Source organism: Dendronephthya gigantea, unplaced genomic scaffold (genome assembly GCF_004324835.1).
Source record: "Dendronephthya gigantea isolate DGI-Jeju-01 unplaced genomic scaffold, DenGig_1.0 000021F, whole genome shotgun sequence".
NCBI classification, from domain to species: Eukaryota; Metazoa; Cnidaria; class Anthozoa; order Malacalcyonacea; family Nephtheidae; genus Dendronephthya; species Dendronephthya gigantea.
Window position 1 is genome coordinate 1,550,429 of NW_021163031.1, and position 16,397 is coordinate 1,566,825.

At 36.3% G+C, this 16,397-nt stretch overlaps 2 protein-coding genes across 3 annotated transcripts; one reads left to right on the forward strand and one right to left on the reverse strand.

Annotated features, from left to right (window-relative positions):
• Window positions 1-2,494: 2,494 nt before the first annotated feature.
• On the reverse strand, window positions 2,495-3,885 carry LOC114521941. Its single transcript, XM_028542516.1, has 4 exons — window positions 3,809-3,885; window positions 2,889-3,103; window positions 2,753-2,784; window positions 2,495-2,624 (listed from the first exon to the last, which is right to left on the reverse strand). The coding sequence occupies exons 1-4, from the start codon at window positions 3,870-3,872 to the stop codon at window positions 2,495-2,497; spliced, it is 441 nt and encodes a 146-aa protein (XP_028398317.1). The 5' UTR covers window positions 3,873-3,885.
• Window positions 3,886-9,425: 5,540 nt separating this feature from the next.
• On the forward strand, window positions 9,426-15,424 carry LOC114521789. 2 transcript variants are annotated; one of them, XM_028542330.1, is made up of 12 exons: window positions 9,426-9,807; window positions 10,700-10,786; window positions 11,050-11,112; window positions 11,207-11,285; window positions 11,646-11,788; window positions 12,192-12,296; window positions 12,377-12,488; window positions 13,179-13,281; window positions 13,825-13,881; window positions 14,089-14,183; window positions 14,497-14,597; window positions 14,747-15,424. In XM_028542330.1, the coding sequence occupies exons 1-11, from the start codon at window positions 9,733-9,735 to the stop codon at window positions 14,586-14,588; spliced, it is 1,011 nt and encodes a 336-aa protein (XP_028398131.1). In that variant the 5' UTR covers window positions 9,426-9,732; the 3' UTR covers window positions 14,589-14,597; window positions 14,747-15,424. The 2 variants fall into 2 exon arrangements, with proteins under 2 accessions (XP_028398131.1, XP_028398130.1); XM_028542329.1 differs by having other exon boundaries at window positions 9,427-9,807; window positions 14,497-14,593; window positions 14,747-15,423.
• Window positions 15,425-16,397: the final 973 nt, after the last annotated feature.

Consider the following 16,397-nt stretch of genomic DNA (forward strand, 5'->3'; position numbering starts at 1 on the left):
TTCATTAAAAGAAGAAAGTATTTTTATGGTTAGATGGCCTGTTTTATGGTTTGTGCGTTTATCAATTTTTTATGGTCTTTTATCAATTTTGTATTTCGTTTTGCTCTGAGCTGTTTAGCCAATTAGCCTGCTACCAGTGAGGTTTAGAACTTTTTTGGAAGGATATTTGGGAGGGTTTTTCTGAAATATTCTAACATGACCTTAGAAAAAACCGTCGACGAGGCCCAAAACAGACCCCTTAGAAGTTTCACATAAAGTCTTTCTCCAAGAAAATATAACTGTACAGACTATCCCCCTGCAGAAATGGTGATTTCAATTTTTTGTGATAATCTTGTGATAATCGGTTAATCATCTTTCTGGGGCTTGTTCTGAATTAAGAAAAGCCATGCAGTGAACTATAGGTTCTTCTCTTTCGCTTTTGCCAGATTATAACCATAGGTATAACTTACCTCGTACCCAAAGTCTTTGCTTTCACGAGGGAGAAACCAGCTCACTGGGGGAGACCACTATATAGCTCATTGTCAGTAACCGCAATAAGGACCAGACTAATTTGCTGGCGCAAAGAACATTCGACACCAAACAACCGTTTAGATTTTTTATAGTTCTTAGGGATCATTTATTGAATATGGAGCGAAACTGGAAATTGCGCCCCCAACGGTATATCTAATATGCGCCATCATGGTAATTTATTGATATACCTATGAGCAGAATTATACACACTTCAAATTCAAGCAAGGAACAGTTGATGGAAAAATGAGTCAACTATAGGTCCTCCGGCAGGAATCGAACCTACGCTTTTGCGATGCCGGTGCAATGCTCTTGTCAACTGTTCCTGGCTTGAATTTGAAGTGTGTATAATTCCACTCGAAATTAAGACCCTTTCAACCTCTAGAATATTCCTGCATCGAGTGAAGTGCCAAAAATCATAATTGATGCCATACCTATGAGCAGGCAAATGATATAAATCAGTATGATTTTCTCCTTCCAGCTTATCTGAGATCGTGACGTCATAAAGCGTCTCCACAAAACTGAGTTATCATGTGCCTGGTGTTATTTGTCCTTATTTATCGAGCTAATAGTATAAAGGGTGAAAAATTTAAATTCTAATATGCAGTTGGGAAAAAAATAAACGTGTTTTCACATAAATATAAAAAAATAACTTGATGATTTTCGAGTGTCGAAGTCATATGCAATGAAGGAAATGATAATTCAGTTTTGTCGAAGATCTGGCTTCTGATTGGTTGATTTTTATACCCAGATCAGCTGGTTAGGCTAACCTTAAAACATAGCTAACCAACGACAAAATAGCCGACATAATTAGGTTAAGTATTGACGGTACAAGGAAATGCGCACTGCCATTAGGCGAATTTGTTGTGTTGAAGCTTGAAGTCGTCATCGTAGTCACAGATCTTTGTGTATTACCCGATCTCATGCCCATGGGCGTGGTAAATGAAACGTCTCTATTACCACCAGCTGAAGGGCTTATGGAAAAATTTCGACGGGGTTCCTGGTCTGTTTTAGGGGTTGTTCCATGTTGTAAATCTGTAGGCAAAGTAATCAGACTATCTGGATACTCCGCTTCCCTTTGACACCAATGTTCAAAATCTAGGCCTGGAATTAACGCACAGAGAAGCTCAATACATGTGCCATTAGATATAAAGCGGATGGAAAATGTGTGTGAATATTTTAACGCGGATCGATGGGAAAGATCCGTTGGTGAATGAATTCTATATAAAAGTGATTTTCCATTTGGGACACTGAACCTACACCGGTTTCCGAAAAAACGTGCAGCTAGGCCTTTGTTAAGTTTGTTTAGGCCTGATTCAAAAGCCGTGTAGGAATTCGAAGGTATTTATAGCAGGGAATGAATTTCAAATTAAGACCTCATTCGTGTGTGACTTACCATCAGTAAATGAAGGACTGACAGACAGACGAAACCAAATAGTAAGTTCAGCATCACAGCTTGGACAATAAAAAACATATTTGAGAGAATTATAACCGATAGGGCTATCTTGACACGTCTTTATACCCTGTGTAATAAAAAGCAATTATGAGTTTAAGCATAAGAGTCATCAGTCGTATGTGTCCACATTTCAATGATTCCATCATGATCCACATGTACTGTTAGATCCATAGGCGTACGCAACAGTGTGACTGGGGAGCAGCGTGGCAGCGTCTTCAAACAACTTAGCATCAAATGTGGTATAACAACTGCCTAAAATAGACAAAACATTTCTCGACGTTTCGACCTGAGGGCCTTCGTCAGGAGAGTTGATGACGAAGGCCCTCACGTCGAAACGTCGAGAAGTGTTTTGTCTATTTTAGGCAGTTGTTACTTGTTATACCACATTTACAGTGTTTATTATAATGAGATCTTAGGCATGCAGTTAAATCACGTCAGTTTGATGCAAAGTCGTTAGAGGACATATTCACAAGATGGGCAAGAGTTGTCTATAATTTTAACTTATCCCCTATCCAGCATGCATACAATTGACTATAGCGTGAAAATACCCAATGCATGCAATATGCTAGTTTTGCCTTCAGTGGGTGTAACACGATACTGAGAGTCTGAGATGCTCACCGATTGGCATGTTGGAAAATCGTACGGTGGTTGACTTTTAACACTAAAAAATATGAATTTTTGCATTGCATTCAGGCTTTACATTCAGGCAAATGTCTGTCAAAAAATTACGAGATTCACACAAATAAAAAATTTGGAGGAATGAGATAAAAAATAGAGTAATTTCAATACCAAAACACTGTATCACCAACTGTACTTTTAGCCTATATGGAAAATCAATAATTCACAAGATGTTTGAGAGAAGTCACATTGATTTTGTTGACGCACTATGTTGTATAACAAGAACATCCATACAATAAGTACTCACCAATACTTGGACAGTTTGTTGAGTGCTATTTTTAAGGAATATCTTAAAGCAAGGATTTCTTGCATTGGGATTGATTGCTACAAATGGAATCGTAGCAGACTGAAATCCAAGTGGTCTTTTTGAAAGGTCCCCAACAGATTCTGGATTTCTATCATAGAGTGAGGAATTTTTTATCTCTCTGTATTCTTTACAATGACTGTCATCAAAATCATCTCCTTAAATGATAAATATGTGAGGAGTTCCAGTTCAACATCCAACTAAAGAGAACCCTAATTTTTAAAACTGGACTGCTCCAAGGAAAACAAGTTGTAGTATGTAGTAGGTTTTGTAAGCTACTCTCCCCTCCTGGTGAGAATCGTCGGCTTTGTTGCCAATATTATATATTTGTCTAAAAATGTGAGTTTAGATGATTCCAAGCTTTCTTTGTACGACATATCTTCACTACAGCATCTTCATCTTTCCTGAAGATGCTGTAGTACAACGAAAGCTTGGAATAATCTAAAATTTCCATTATTTAACTTGGCAATGCTGCTAAAGAATAACTTCTTCCGTTTAATGTTTATATTGAACTACGATTTGCACGCAGAAAGCCGGAAAAGTACTAAACATAACATGGACTCCAAGCATTACTGAACCTTTTGGCTTTTTAATATGACACATTACACAAGAAAAATCTCTCTTTTTAGATGGGAATCCGCTCATAATCATATATACGTACATGTGATTGTAGTCAAAGTTCTCTGCCCTAGTTCTTGTAACATAAATGCATAAACAGTAAATGTAAATATTTCATGCATTTTGAACTATATAATAATACTGATTAAGGTATAAGAGGCACTGTTACATCCAACACAACTGAATACAGTATTTGCCTTTTATTTTTTTAATTTATGTAGTGCATGAGAATCCACAGTACACACCTTCGCAAATGTCAGTGGCCACACCATATAAATAGAGCAAAACCAAGAATATTTTCCAGCTCATGTTTGAAATTTTTTTGACACTATTATCGTGTTATTCATTATCACATACCAACACAGAATTAAGCAAATATTCTTAACAATTAAGCAAAGTGAATAAGTGTTCAAAAGCGAATAGTCGACGAGCGAAACCCACGCAGTAACCGGTGGGCGGTGGTGGATTTTTTAAAAATGACGGAGGGTAAGTACACACAAGGGCAACTGTAACAAAAAAATATTTGAAAGGAAAAAAAAGCATTATACTAATGTTGTATTTATTTATACCAATATGGGGACTGGGGAGACCGATTCGGCCCAACATCATAGTGATCATACTTAGCCTAAGTCCAAGTCCGAAATTTAATGCAGGCTCAGGGAACGAAATTGGTGAATAAGTAGTCAGTCACCAAGTTGTCACATCCTCGAAGTCTTGAATCCATGGCTTTCTGCGCACGCGAAAATACGAGGGTACGAGGTACTGGGTACGAGGATTATAAGGTCAACTAATGTGGTCGTTAAAGTCTCATTAAAGCTAGCAATTCGGTTTGTGAAAAATCCAACAGGTTTGAAAATGTCAGTTCATTTCTGACGTTTAAGGATGGCCATCATCCAGTATTTTCACGGTAACCAAGCAATCTCGTTCCCCGAGCGGCCTGCGATTTCATTGGTTACTAAGCTACTTTTGTTTTCCGCGGCGTATGAAATGTTGCCTGATCTGCGGTATCACACAGCAGGTGCCTAGTCTATTTTTGCTACTAAGCTAGTAGTCTAGGTGGTTTTAAATGATTTACAATTTATATTTTGAAGTTATAAAGCCTACAAAATAAAAGAAAACAAACGCGGAGTGTATCATAATAGTGATTGGCAACATATCGGCATTATAGTCCCGGCAATAGAAGCGTTTCGAAAAATATTGAGTAATCTCAAAGTTAGGAGTTTTCAAATGTTTGATTTACACCAGGACAAACTACAGGACAAACGTTGATAGCAGTTGTCACACTTTATTTTATTGTATAAATATTGTGTAGAAACTGAAGTTTTTATCCTGTATAAAGACTTAGAAATAATAATAATAATAACTCCGTAAGCCAACTGATAAATTTGAACAAATATTTGAGTTGCTTGATATTTTCAGTCGGGACACTTCTATTGCCGCGCCACTGTAAGTGTAATGTATTGCTAGCATCGCAATTGATCAGGATAATAGTATTGCGAAAAAACTGAACAAATATATAAATTATTTTATCGCTATGCAACTGAAGTTATATTTACACATTTACATCTTTGCATGGTAACACTAACTGAATAACAACATCCTAACGGCCACAAAAAAATTGAAAAAATTTTATAGATTTCGAACCAATAAATCCTATCGGTAGTCACTAATCGATCACTTATTACTACACTTTATATAGTATTATATGGATATATCTAAAGTTTTATGATAGACAGAAAACACACTTCATCCTTACAATAGTCAATATATCACTTAGTTACGGACAGTATATTTTAACACCTGCAAAACGCCTCGCATGCATGTCTCAAAGTCGAAAGCGTTCAAAAGGACACGATTAAACAAAACCCAAACGAGAAAATTCCTGCGCCTTTTTTAATACAGACAAAGCATATACAACTACAATCCTTGATTACTTTTACATGACTTAGAAAGATTTAAATATTTATAATGTGCGCAGCACGATTCTTTTAAATATCAGCATCTTAACTCAGCACGCAGACATATAGTGCTGACTTAATATCAAATATAAATACAGTTATACAGCAATAATTTGTCCATTTTTGCAGCGGAACTAACAAAATTTTAAAAGATTCTTTGTCCTTGCCTTCTATATGTTCCACTAGTCCTTGAAGCATTAATTTATCATAAAGAACGTGCAAGAAAATATCTTATCCTAATAATATCAATACATTACATGTACCTTTATAATGATATTGAAGAATAAAGTGTACAAAGTAAAAATTGAGAGTAACACTTTCACATTTCATTAGAATAACATAGAGTGTTTAGATTTTTTTAAAGTTCTTAATTTCCCTATTCCCATATTAGGTTTAAATAAAAGTCAAAACAGGGGTGCCAAATTTCAGTGTGCTTGTCAAGGAGTCTGTAAGTTTAAAATAGATAGAAAACCAACGAGGAAAGTCCCAACACAATGAGGTTGGGTACAATGAAACCAGAACTACCTCCAGGGGCTTTAGTCGTCGACGTTGCATTCTGGCTGGCGGACGCGACTACACTTGAAGGCATCGGCACGTTCTTTTGGTCCGTACCCATATTAGATGAAACGGTTGAAGCTTCTTCGTTAGCACGAGCAGAAGTCATAGCCGTGGCCGTTGGCGCCTTGGCCGTTGGCGCACCTCCTAATACTTTCGTGGTGGTGGCTTGTATCATTTTCGAAGTCATCGCAGACGAATCCTTATCAACAACTTGAGAGGAACTCATTGCAGACGGGATCATCATAGTACTATTTGCAGGCATAACAGTGACTGTACTGCTAAGTACGTTACAAGCGATACAGGTGAGAAGAACGACTACATTTGTAAACCAAGCCATCTTTAGAATATAACAATTATGACCACGTTATTTCCCTAACAACAATAGCGCTTACTTTGAAACGGTGTTTACCTCGTAGCTTTGGATGGCGTTATGGATTTGCAACCGTAAAGGCGTTCCTCTGACGCAGCTGTTTGTCTGTCTGCGCATGTAAACTAGGTTGAACACCATATATGGTATGGATGGACAGCTGCTTTTTGAACAAAATTACACATATTATATAAATATAATTCAAGTATAGTCATTATTATACTTTGATATATTATTGACTCTTACCGGACTTGAAAAACTCGTTCTGGCCTGTCTAATCTAGAGACTTGGCCTCAAAATCGCTTTGGACCCAAACAATACGCACATGGTATACACGTGATGATTGTAATTCTGCGGAAATGAGGATTTTTTCCTTTTATAAACCCGTTGCTTGAGACTAAAGTACTCATTTCCACCTGCATGCTTTTATATCTTTGTTCGTTCTGTCGAACGATGTCATCACTGGTAGGGATTATGACAGGATCCTGACTATAACGAGCAATTTAGAACTTATAATAATTATATATAATAATTATTTTGGGCCGCTAACTTTTATTTGAGCCCAACCGAACGAATTACGATTCAATAATATAGTAATATTGTGGATGTTCCAGCTTGCGGAGCATAAATATGATTTGGCCCTCCCAAAAACTCATTTTCTAAGATCATCAACTCTATTGAGTTATTTGAGTAATGTATTTTGAATTTCCATGACTATCAGACTATGTAAATACAGATATAAATAAATACAGTTTCTTGTAACTGTTGCCAACTACACCGCGTGCTCTGTAACCACTTTATGCTCTTTCCTGTTCAGTAACTTCGAGATTATTAAGCAATTCACCTTATAATACTTTTTACCTCTTCAAAAACCAAGGTTTTACAGTTATTAATGAAGAGAAGACTGTAGAGTGTAGACTTCAAATACGTATAGTGTTATATTATTATATGCGCATGCGCCTTAAATTTCGTAGTTTATCTAAAGGCTTTTTTAATAAGAATTAAGGCTTAATATACCGCCTGTTAGTCTGTTACCAACTGTTACCCGAGTCTCGGATTATTCAATAATGTTTTGCTGCTGATGCGAATGATTGTTAGTCGAAGAATAGAGCTATAAAATTTCACAATAGGTCACAACTATAATTACTTTGAATCTAAAAGGATCTTTTTCTTAATATTCGCTGTGAATTGAGACCGTTTCCTGCGATGACCTAACAATTGGATAAAACAACATGAATTTACATGATGTCCAAATAAGGAGCACGTGTCGCTTAATTCTTGAAAAAAATTATTTTATCATTAGACTAAAAAGGTGAAAAAGGAATAATACGATTCTATTCGCACGCATGTTAATATGATCTGCAGTAACGCTGTCAACAGTATATTTATATTTTCATCAAGATGATTGACTATATTGCTGAGACAACCCCTTACCATAACTCGTGATTCAAGTCATGTCAATATTACAACATCTGACCTGATCTGCCCAAGAGCAATTAATTGAAAAAGACATGTTTCGACTTACATAGTTTTATTAGTTTACAGACACGACTTAGAGCTTACAGCATTGGCTTAAGTAGAAACATGTCTACAATAAAAAAATTTCCGTTTATTTGAAGTAATTAAATTTAATTGCAACATCTCTTCCATCACATCAACGACATCATGCTGGTTAAAAATACTTAATACACAGCGACGAATCGGCAATATCAGGTTAAACAACGAAGGTAATGAAATCGTCTTCTTGTATTGTGGACATCAAAAGCTTGAAAAGGCATTTCCGGAATATAGAGTTCTAGTATCCTGCTAGTTATAATCGTTTTACTCTAATGGTTCACGAGTACCTTCTTTCTCTTTTATGGTATTTTGCCTTTTATCTTTAAAAACTGCTTTGCAACCTCAAATTTAGAAATATGACTCCCACTTTAGTCCTTTCTTGCTCCTTTGTTAGCACTCCAGCTTTACATTGAAACGGCGCAATATGCTCGAGTGCATCATCCATACGCAATGACACGGTGTATATTCTATTTTACACTGACTTACATTTCCGACAAATTTGGTTTCAGACTATAACAAACTTCCGTCGTCTTCGTATTTAAACATACACAAGTTACAAAACCTTTTTTACAAACCTATTTCATTTCTCGGTAATTTCCCCGAAATCGCATGCTGAACTCAATGTTTATTACCGCGGGGTTATTGAACTAATTGAAGCATGGAGTGTTGAGGAAAAAAATACAGGATTGACTATGAGCGAACGACGAGGGAGGCCGAGCGAAGCAGCCAACCAGTTCACTGCAACCAATCATAGACAACAGTTACAATGACGAATATGCTGTTCCCCCCATTTTGGGGGTACTTGTTTTCAAAATCGTGAGCGTGAGACCTCGTAGGTCGTGACGACGAGTGTCTCTAATTTTAGGCTGAAATTTATTCTTCAAATGGTCCGTTGATTGTAAAATAATTGCTTTCCATGTTGTTATTACGTCATCGTGAGAAAGTTGTCTATGATGCATGAGCCAACTAATTAAGCATGCTTCTGGAAAACTTGCGCCGGTATGTGACATGCGTGAGCCACCCTTCAGAACCTGCGTTCTTTATCGGAGACAGAGACCATTCCGGGGCTTTCACTTCTGAGGAATTTTCGCTCTGGGTTTGGCGTGAGGAGGGGGGACGCGTCCTCCCAGTTTTTGGAGTGAGGTGGACGAATATCTAATTATCCCCATAAACGTATATTCACTCTTTTATGACTGAATATAATACATATTGCCTTAATCTAGCTAATATCACGTTATTCATTTTGAAAGTTCGTCCCCCCCAATTTTTAGACGGATCGTCACCCTTGGCTCTGAGCCAAAATTACTGAAGGCATGTACATACTTGTACATGCTACATTGATGCTACGTTTATACCGTATAAAGCTACGGTTACTGTTATATAGTACGACGTAACCGGCTAACCGCATTGATCGCCATGATCGGTCATGTAACTATAGAGCTCCACTTTGGATTTCACTGCATACGTGCGTCGTGCGGGATATTCGTGTGTTCCACGCATGCCGTCCCACGCGTAGAATATTAATCAACAGAAATTACTACATAGTCAAAGAGTCATTCAATTGGACAGAAAAGAATCAAAATTCAAAAGATATGCCTTCAAAATTACGGTTTCAAAAGATTTTTTGGCATTTGGGATAATCGTGGTATGAATTCCAGTGGTGTTTTACGGACACCTAGCCATATTTTAAAACACAGACGTAGTTTATAACGAGGATCATTTTTATGTTATGGATGTCGAAAATTCCTTGGAGTACTTGTACTTTCATGCGGGAAGCGTTCGTGGAGTGGCCTTTTCACCCATGGTATAATTTGAAGTTTATTTTTTATATACATATCTATGTGTCTCACCAGATCACCAGATATATTTGATATACATATATATTGTCATATATTGTTGACACTGGAGAATTATGGGAATTATGTAAAATAGAGTGCATCTACACTGTTGTATTAAATATGTAACAACAGTCAACACTTCAAACGCATTCTGTAGACCAACAGGCAACACAGTGTTAGCAATGAAAAAAAAGGTACTTATGTTGGATTTTAAAGTCATCAGCAAGGGATATATGTGGCAAAGAGTGTGTTTTGAGGTGTACATACTAATGCCTAGCATACACATGCACCATTATGGGCAAAGTGTGCCCACACAATAAACCCAGCCTCCCCACCACCAAACCCAACATAATACCAAAGTCAGAATAAATTACTTTGGCAATCACATTGGTAGATTTTATGAAAAATATTCTGTAGAAATAATAAACAATAAAGTTGTTATCAAGGTATTTTGAATTGGAAATTAGGCACTGTAATTTATTCTGACTTAATCTGAGTCCACCACTGAACATATCTTGTATACAGCTTATTACATCTTATAACCTAACCTCACCATTATGTAAGCTCACTTGTCTACTACATATAGAACTTTTAGAAGCAGGTTTTTATATGGTTTGGAAAACTCAGTGTTTCTATCATATGGGTAGGAATAATTGCCTAAGTACTGTGTGTGCATGGTTAAATTACTAATAAATAACCATATAAAGTTTAATGAATTTAGAACTGGGAAATAGTAGGACCAATTACAGTTGCTTCCCAATTATTGACCAATTTTGTATTCAGATATTTGTCATTCAACTTCTACACAGAAAAGCAAATGGAGAATGAGCTTAATGTTTTATTTGTATTATTTTTCAGGATAGGTATCTGTTCTGTTCTGGTGCATATGATGGTAAAGTAAATATATATAGTGCAAAGAAATGTCATCTTCTTGGTAGTTATCAGGCAAGTGATATAGATAATTCGCTCTGCTGTTGTGTATAAGTTTACCACATGTTAGACAGTTAGAGTAAATACATTTGCACCTGTTAGCGTAAATATTAAATAAGTTGGATTATTTTTACAAAAGGGAAGTGCAAGGGTAATTAAATTTAATTTAATGAAGTCTTATTGTGAAACCAAAGTGACACTAAACTGCAAGAGCAAGGCTAAACAACTGGCAACAATTGTTTAAACATACCATAACTGGAAAAAAATTATCTTTTTAGATAACAACTTTGAGTCTTGCAAGAAATATAAATGGTGTGAGGTTTACATCAGATGGTCAAAAGGTAATGTAATGTGTTATAGTTTCCAAATAAACTCCTTGGATTATTATATATTTATTTATTGTATACTGAACAAATTATATTACCATAACTTCAGGTTCTCGCAACAACAACTGTGAGACGTCTGGCTGTTTTAGATGTTGAAACTGGAGAACAAATATTTTCATATGACAATTGTAAGCTATTACTGCTAGCTGACATGCAAGCTCACTCAACTAGCTGAAATTAATTGTACCAGCCTGTATTGTACAAATAACTAGTTATTGATTTTTTGATGGTCAGTGCTGTGCTGCCAGTTAATGGTTTAATTTTAATACCACCAATTATGTAACAATTAACTATCTAAAGAAAGTTTCTCCAACTCTAAACAATTCCCTGTTAGGCACAGATACAATACAATCGCTTAAAGTGCGATTGTGACTCATCACTTAGAGACCATAAGAACTTTTTGATCTGTATTTGTTGTTAGTTTTTCATTATCTTCCTGATTCATATATTAGTTTCTTTACTTTCTAACTTTTATTTTCTATCTGGAGGTACATACAATGGTCGAGACAGAACAGCACTTGCAGTAAACCCCCACTCCGGCCCTAACCTGGCTGTATGTGCTTGTGTAAATGGAAAAGGATTGGCATTGTTTGATCTTAGAATGCCTTTGCCACTTGACTTTGTCAATGAGGTAGAATTTATACGTCAATAATAGTTCAATACTTACTGTCCAAGAAAAGTGTCAAGCATATATATAATATTGTATACAAAACAAATTTACATTTTACAAGAAATGCAAGCACTATTGATTGCAGACAATTAAAAAAGAGAAATTGTGCCTTGGCAGTACTTTCCAACTTTTCAATCAGAACTCTTTCTAAAAATATGAACTTGTTATAAAATGCTAGGCCAAGAACGTCTTTTTCACTGAAATTTTCATATTACTCTTCCTTTTTGTTCAGTTCTTCCCATGTATTCTTTTTTAATCGTCTGCTATACATGATATTAATATTATGTATACTCTATGAGTACAGTACACAACATACTGGCAAAATCCATGCAATTGACTTGACTTTAGTTATGTTGTACTTTAGCTTTATGATGATATAATCCGTGATGCTGTATTTTTGCATGAAAGTTGGCCCTGGTGCAAAGGACAACCAGCAATATTGTCTGTTGCTGAGAATGGTATAGCTAAGGTACAGTCTTAAAATGTAAGCCTTATTACAAACATGGAAGAAATCAACAAGACCTTTACTTCTTTTATGCCTCCAAACAGGTCACATCACTGGATGGTAGAACATTGCATGAAATTGATGTTGGTTCAACTCTACACAGTGTTGCAGAAACACCAGAAAAGTACGGTTCTATGGTTGATGATGGCTTCAGCAGTAAGTTGCCAGTAGATCAATCTGTACACCTGAACAAGTGAAAAATTTATAGCTTTCTTGTAAGTTTCGAATCTATGATAAATTTTAGTTTTAATTGGAGTTACTGACCCAACAAGATTGTTAGGTTATAGGAGTTTATGTGAGCCACCAAACAGGTGAAAATACACACAATGTTCCTCATTTATGAAAACAGGACTGAACAAACATGGTGCTCTTTGACCAAACAAACATGGTGCTCTTTGACCAAACAAACATGGTGCTCTTTGACCAAACAAACATGGTGCTCTTTGACCAAACAAACATGGTGCTCCAAACAAACATTATTTCAGTCTTGAGATGTTCAACAGACAAATGTGTCATTTTTTAAGTCAGTTGGCTGTATTGCAAGTCCTGTTTAAATCAGACTTTACCAACGATATACAATGTAATAATTTATATTCAAAGAGCTTTTTCGCTCCCCTTGCCAATGTAGGTGAAGGGCAGGAGGTGCAGCTCTCCCTACTGCTCTCCCTACCAATTTACAGCGTCTCTGAAGAATCTTTTTATTTAAGAATTCTATTTTTTTATCAACTTTCACATAAAACAGCGCATGCATCTGAGAAGAACGCAATTTTTATCGATACTCGTATTACAGTAATGACTTAATCCAACAAAAATGGTCAACACTTTTGTATCCTTGTATTACCATAGGCGTGGTCATGTTCGGCGGTGAACAACTATCGAGTTATGTTCCAGATGTTGGAATACAGGAGGCTATGACTGAACACGGAGACGTGCCACTGTGGAAAATTAAGTACGTGTAAACCTATCACTTCTAAATAGCTATACGCCAGTGCTGGATTTCTAACAGATTTCACACTGGGTGTGAATCCTGGTAGACCCTAATCACCAAGTTTGGAAGAGGGGTCTTTATAGTACTGTACGAAGATTTTACTTAGTGGACATTGATGACAGTGTTGCTAAGCAGTGATGTGAGTAGTCTTCCTCGCGATGACGAAGATGCCGCTTTTCAAAATCGCGAGTTTTTATACTGTTATAATTGTTTAAAGCCGTTTGGGAAAATTGAAAGTAAGCAAAAAATAGCGGATATTTGTCATCGTGAGAAGGGATACAACAACAAATAGTTTCAACAGTAAATAGTTTTATATAAAGTGGTGCGATGCAAAAACGATGCTGATGCAGTGTAGAGGTTAACTTTGGCCTGTGATGTAATTCAGGGCCTTCAAGAGGAGCGTTGGTGTTTTTTGAGGGAGCCTGCGTAAGCCCTACTTAGAAAAAATGGCTTTTTCTTTAACTAATGTCCCATCATTAAATGTGTATCACTTAATTATTTCAGGTACTCGTCAAATGGTAATTATCTCTACACAGCTTGCGATAAAGGAGTAGTGAGAAGGTATGCCGAGAATATTTCTTGTAGTGGCTTTTGAGCGCCGGCGGAAAATATATTGGCCCCAACATCTCAGTATCTGCTCTCAAAATTCATCAACACTGCTTTGTCAGTTGTTGCGATGTCAAAGCTTGCAAAGAAATTTATTATGCATGCATTTTTTCTTGACATCTTTGTCGCATCTTACTATGTTATTATGTTGCATACATTAAGATATCGTCGATATTCTGACCGCCACGAGTTTCTGGATGAACTATTCAGTCATACGGACGATGTTGAAGATATGGATATTTCACCATTCGATGAATGTATCCTTTTGTTTTTTCGATATATAAATATAAGGATTCCTCGTAAGGAGGACACTCTAAACATTTAATCAGTTTATGTGTGGTTTATGCATGGGACAGATTGTTATATGAAAAATTGATGCGCCATAAGGTAAAATGAGGCTAGAAATTAAAGATTAATCTTGACGACAATGAAAGGACTTTAAACTTATGCATAAATACGTGACCCAATTTTTTCCAATGTGAAATAAGAACTACTCTCTCCTTTCTATCCCTATATGTCCCTAGATGTCTAGACATCACAGTCAGTTCAATTCCCTAATTATTATCCCAGATATTGTGACGGCTTCAAAAGATCGTTCTGTAGGAATATATCGCTTAGGAGGTCCTAGCCATGGTTTCACAGAGTACAAGGAAGTCAGATAACCAAGGCAGGTGATGTAAAGTAGTTTAACTTGAGTGCAAGGTGCCTCCCAGATTATCCTGTTATAGCTGCTCTGGGCAAAATTGTGGCAATCGTTGGAAATTAGTGAAGTTATGAGCATATTCAAAAAGGTAAAATACCTCCTTATTTTTGAATACAGATCAATAAAGGAAACTATTAAATGCTGGATTCCAACAAAAAATAGTTCCATATCAAATGCGTGGATGTCAGTGCAGGAATTAATGAAACACGAAGACTGTAGCTTGCTGGAAAGATCTATAAAAACTAAAACTAAAAAATCTGAAAACAATCGTTGTAAACTCGGCAGGCATAGAAGGCAGACTCATCCTCTGTAGGGGAGAGACGCGGTCTGACTAAACGAAAGCAGGCGAGATGTGGTGAGTGAATGATATCGGAGATCGGGGACAATTTTTGCTTTTCAAAAACTGTCGGACTTGCTTGAATCAATTTTAATACAATCGTTATTTCCGTGTGTGAATATATGTACATAAAGAGTGCGAACTTTAAATCATCTTGCAAACTCGAGAGTTTAGTTAATTAAAGAACACCACTGAAATCATAAGAAATAATAAGAGTCTCTCTAATAATAGTCTCTCTCATGATAGTTGCGATCGTCTCGCCGAATTTCATCGTTTCTTTAGCAAATTGCCAATTTTTTGGTTTGGTTTTAAGGTTTAATAAATATATATAAAATTGCACCGAAGTGAAATACTTTATATTTATAACTATATAACAGGATAATTTAAATACGCTATTTGTCTCCTACATACATGCATTAAATATTGCAACAAGTTGAAGTTGTAACGATTATAAATAACTATATAGATATTGTTAAAATATTGTCTATTTAGATATAAACTATTTGTCCTGCATACGTTAAAATTATATTATAATTGACTGCATATATTTGTAGAATTTTGGGTTAACGCTGCGTTTAAATCGGTCCGTACCATACACTCAAAAATAGAAAAGCTATCAGAGTTACGGAGTGATCGACCATGTTCACTGAGCCTATATTGTATAGGTATAAGCTAGTGCGGTGAGTTTGTTATCACTGTTAAACTTTATCTTTTGAAAGAGATTAAAACACACATGCACGTTGCCTGTTTTCATCCCGTCGTATACGCAATCTGCAGCAAACAGTGCTTCTCTGTATGATAAACTTGGGTAAAATATTCTTAAAACTCTCCTCTGTAAACGTTCAATTTGTTCGCTAAGATACGATGGTAGGTTGGTGTGCCAAACTGGGCAACAGTACTCTAAGACCGAATCAATGAATTTACGCCATTTTCCGGCGGACTCGACCATGGTCGAATACGCCATTTTCCGGCCGACTCGACCATGGTCGACTACGCCATTTTCCGGCCGACTCGACCATGGTCGACTACGCCATTTTAAGAGATGTTAAAGTAGATCTGTAGTAAATTAATATAACGAGATTTGAGTTTTTTTTATTCCCTTGATGACGTTTAATTTTGTTATATTTTTCAATTTGAATTCATCATGTTTCAGTCTTTCAGATCACGTTAACGACATCAGAACAATTTGAAACCGAAAAATTTTCAGCTGTTAATCATTAGGGTTTTTTTTGAAGAGTATTGTCTGGATTAGCCGCATGCATTAACGGTGCACATTAGGCAACGGCTGATTTCAAATTTGTTCAAAGGCAAGCCCATTAAAAAAAAGGAGGGAATTCACCAATGGAAATAAAATCCCGAGCCTGAGGTGGAAGACTTCCATTACCTGCTATAATTTATTGGTCGTAGTATTATTAGTAGGAATGGGGGATG

What these genes read in the sequence shown, in the direction of transcription:
- LOC114521941 (XM_028542516.1), bottom strand. Translation starts at nt 3,872, where the DNA reads ATGAGCTGGAAAATATTCTTGGTTTTGCTCTATTTATATGGTGTGGCC. An exon ending in GGCCACTGACATTTGCGAAG is followed by an intron (nt 3,104 to 3,808) that starts GTGTGTACTGTG and finishes TTATCATTTAAG; the next exon opens with GAGATGATTTTGATGACAGT. An exon ending in GTTGGTGATACAGTGTTTTG is followed by an intron (nt 2,625 to 2,752) that starts GTATTGAAATTA and finishes CATATTTTTTAG; the next exon opens with TGTTAAAAGTCAACCACCGT.
- LOC114521789 (XM_028542330.1), top strand. Translation starts at nt 9,733, where the DNA reads ATGGATGTCGAAAATTCCTTGGAGTACTTGTACTTTCATGCGGGAAGC. An exon ending in CACTTGACTTTGTCAATGAG is followed by an intron (nt 11,789 to 12,191) that starts GTAGAATTTATA and finishes GTTGTACTTTAG; the next exon opens with CTTTATGATGATATAATCCG. An exon ending in CTGAGAATGGTATAGCTAAG is followed by an intron (nt 12,297 to 12,376) that starts GTACAGTCTTAA and finishes GCCTCCAAACAG; the next exon opens with GTCACATCACTGGATGGTAG.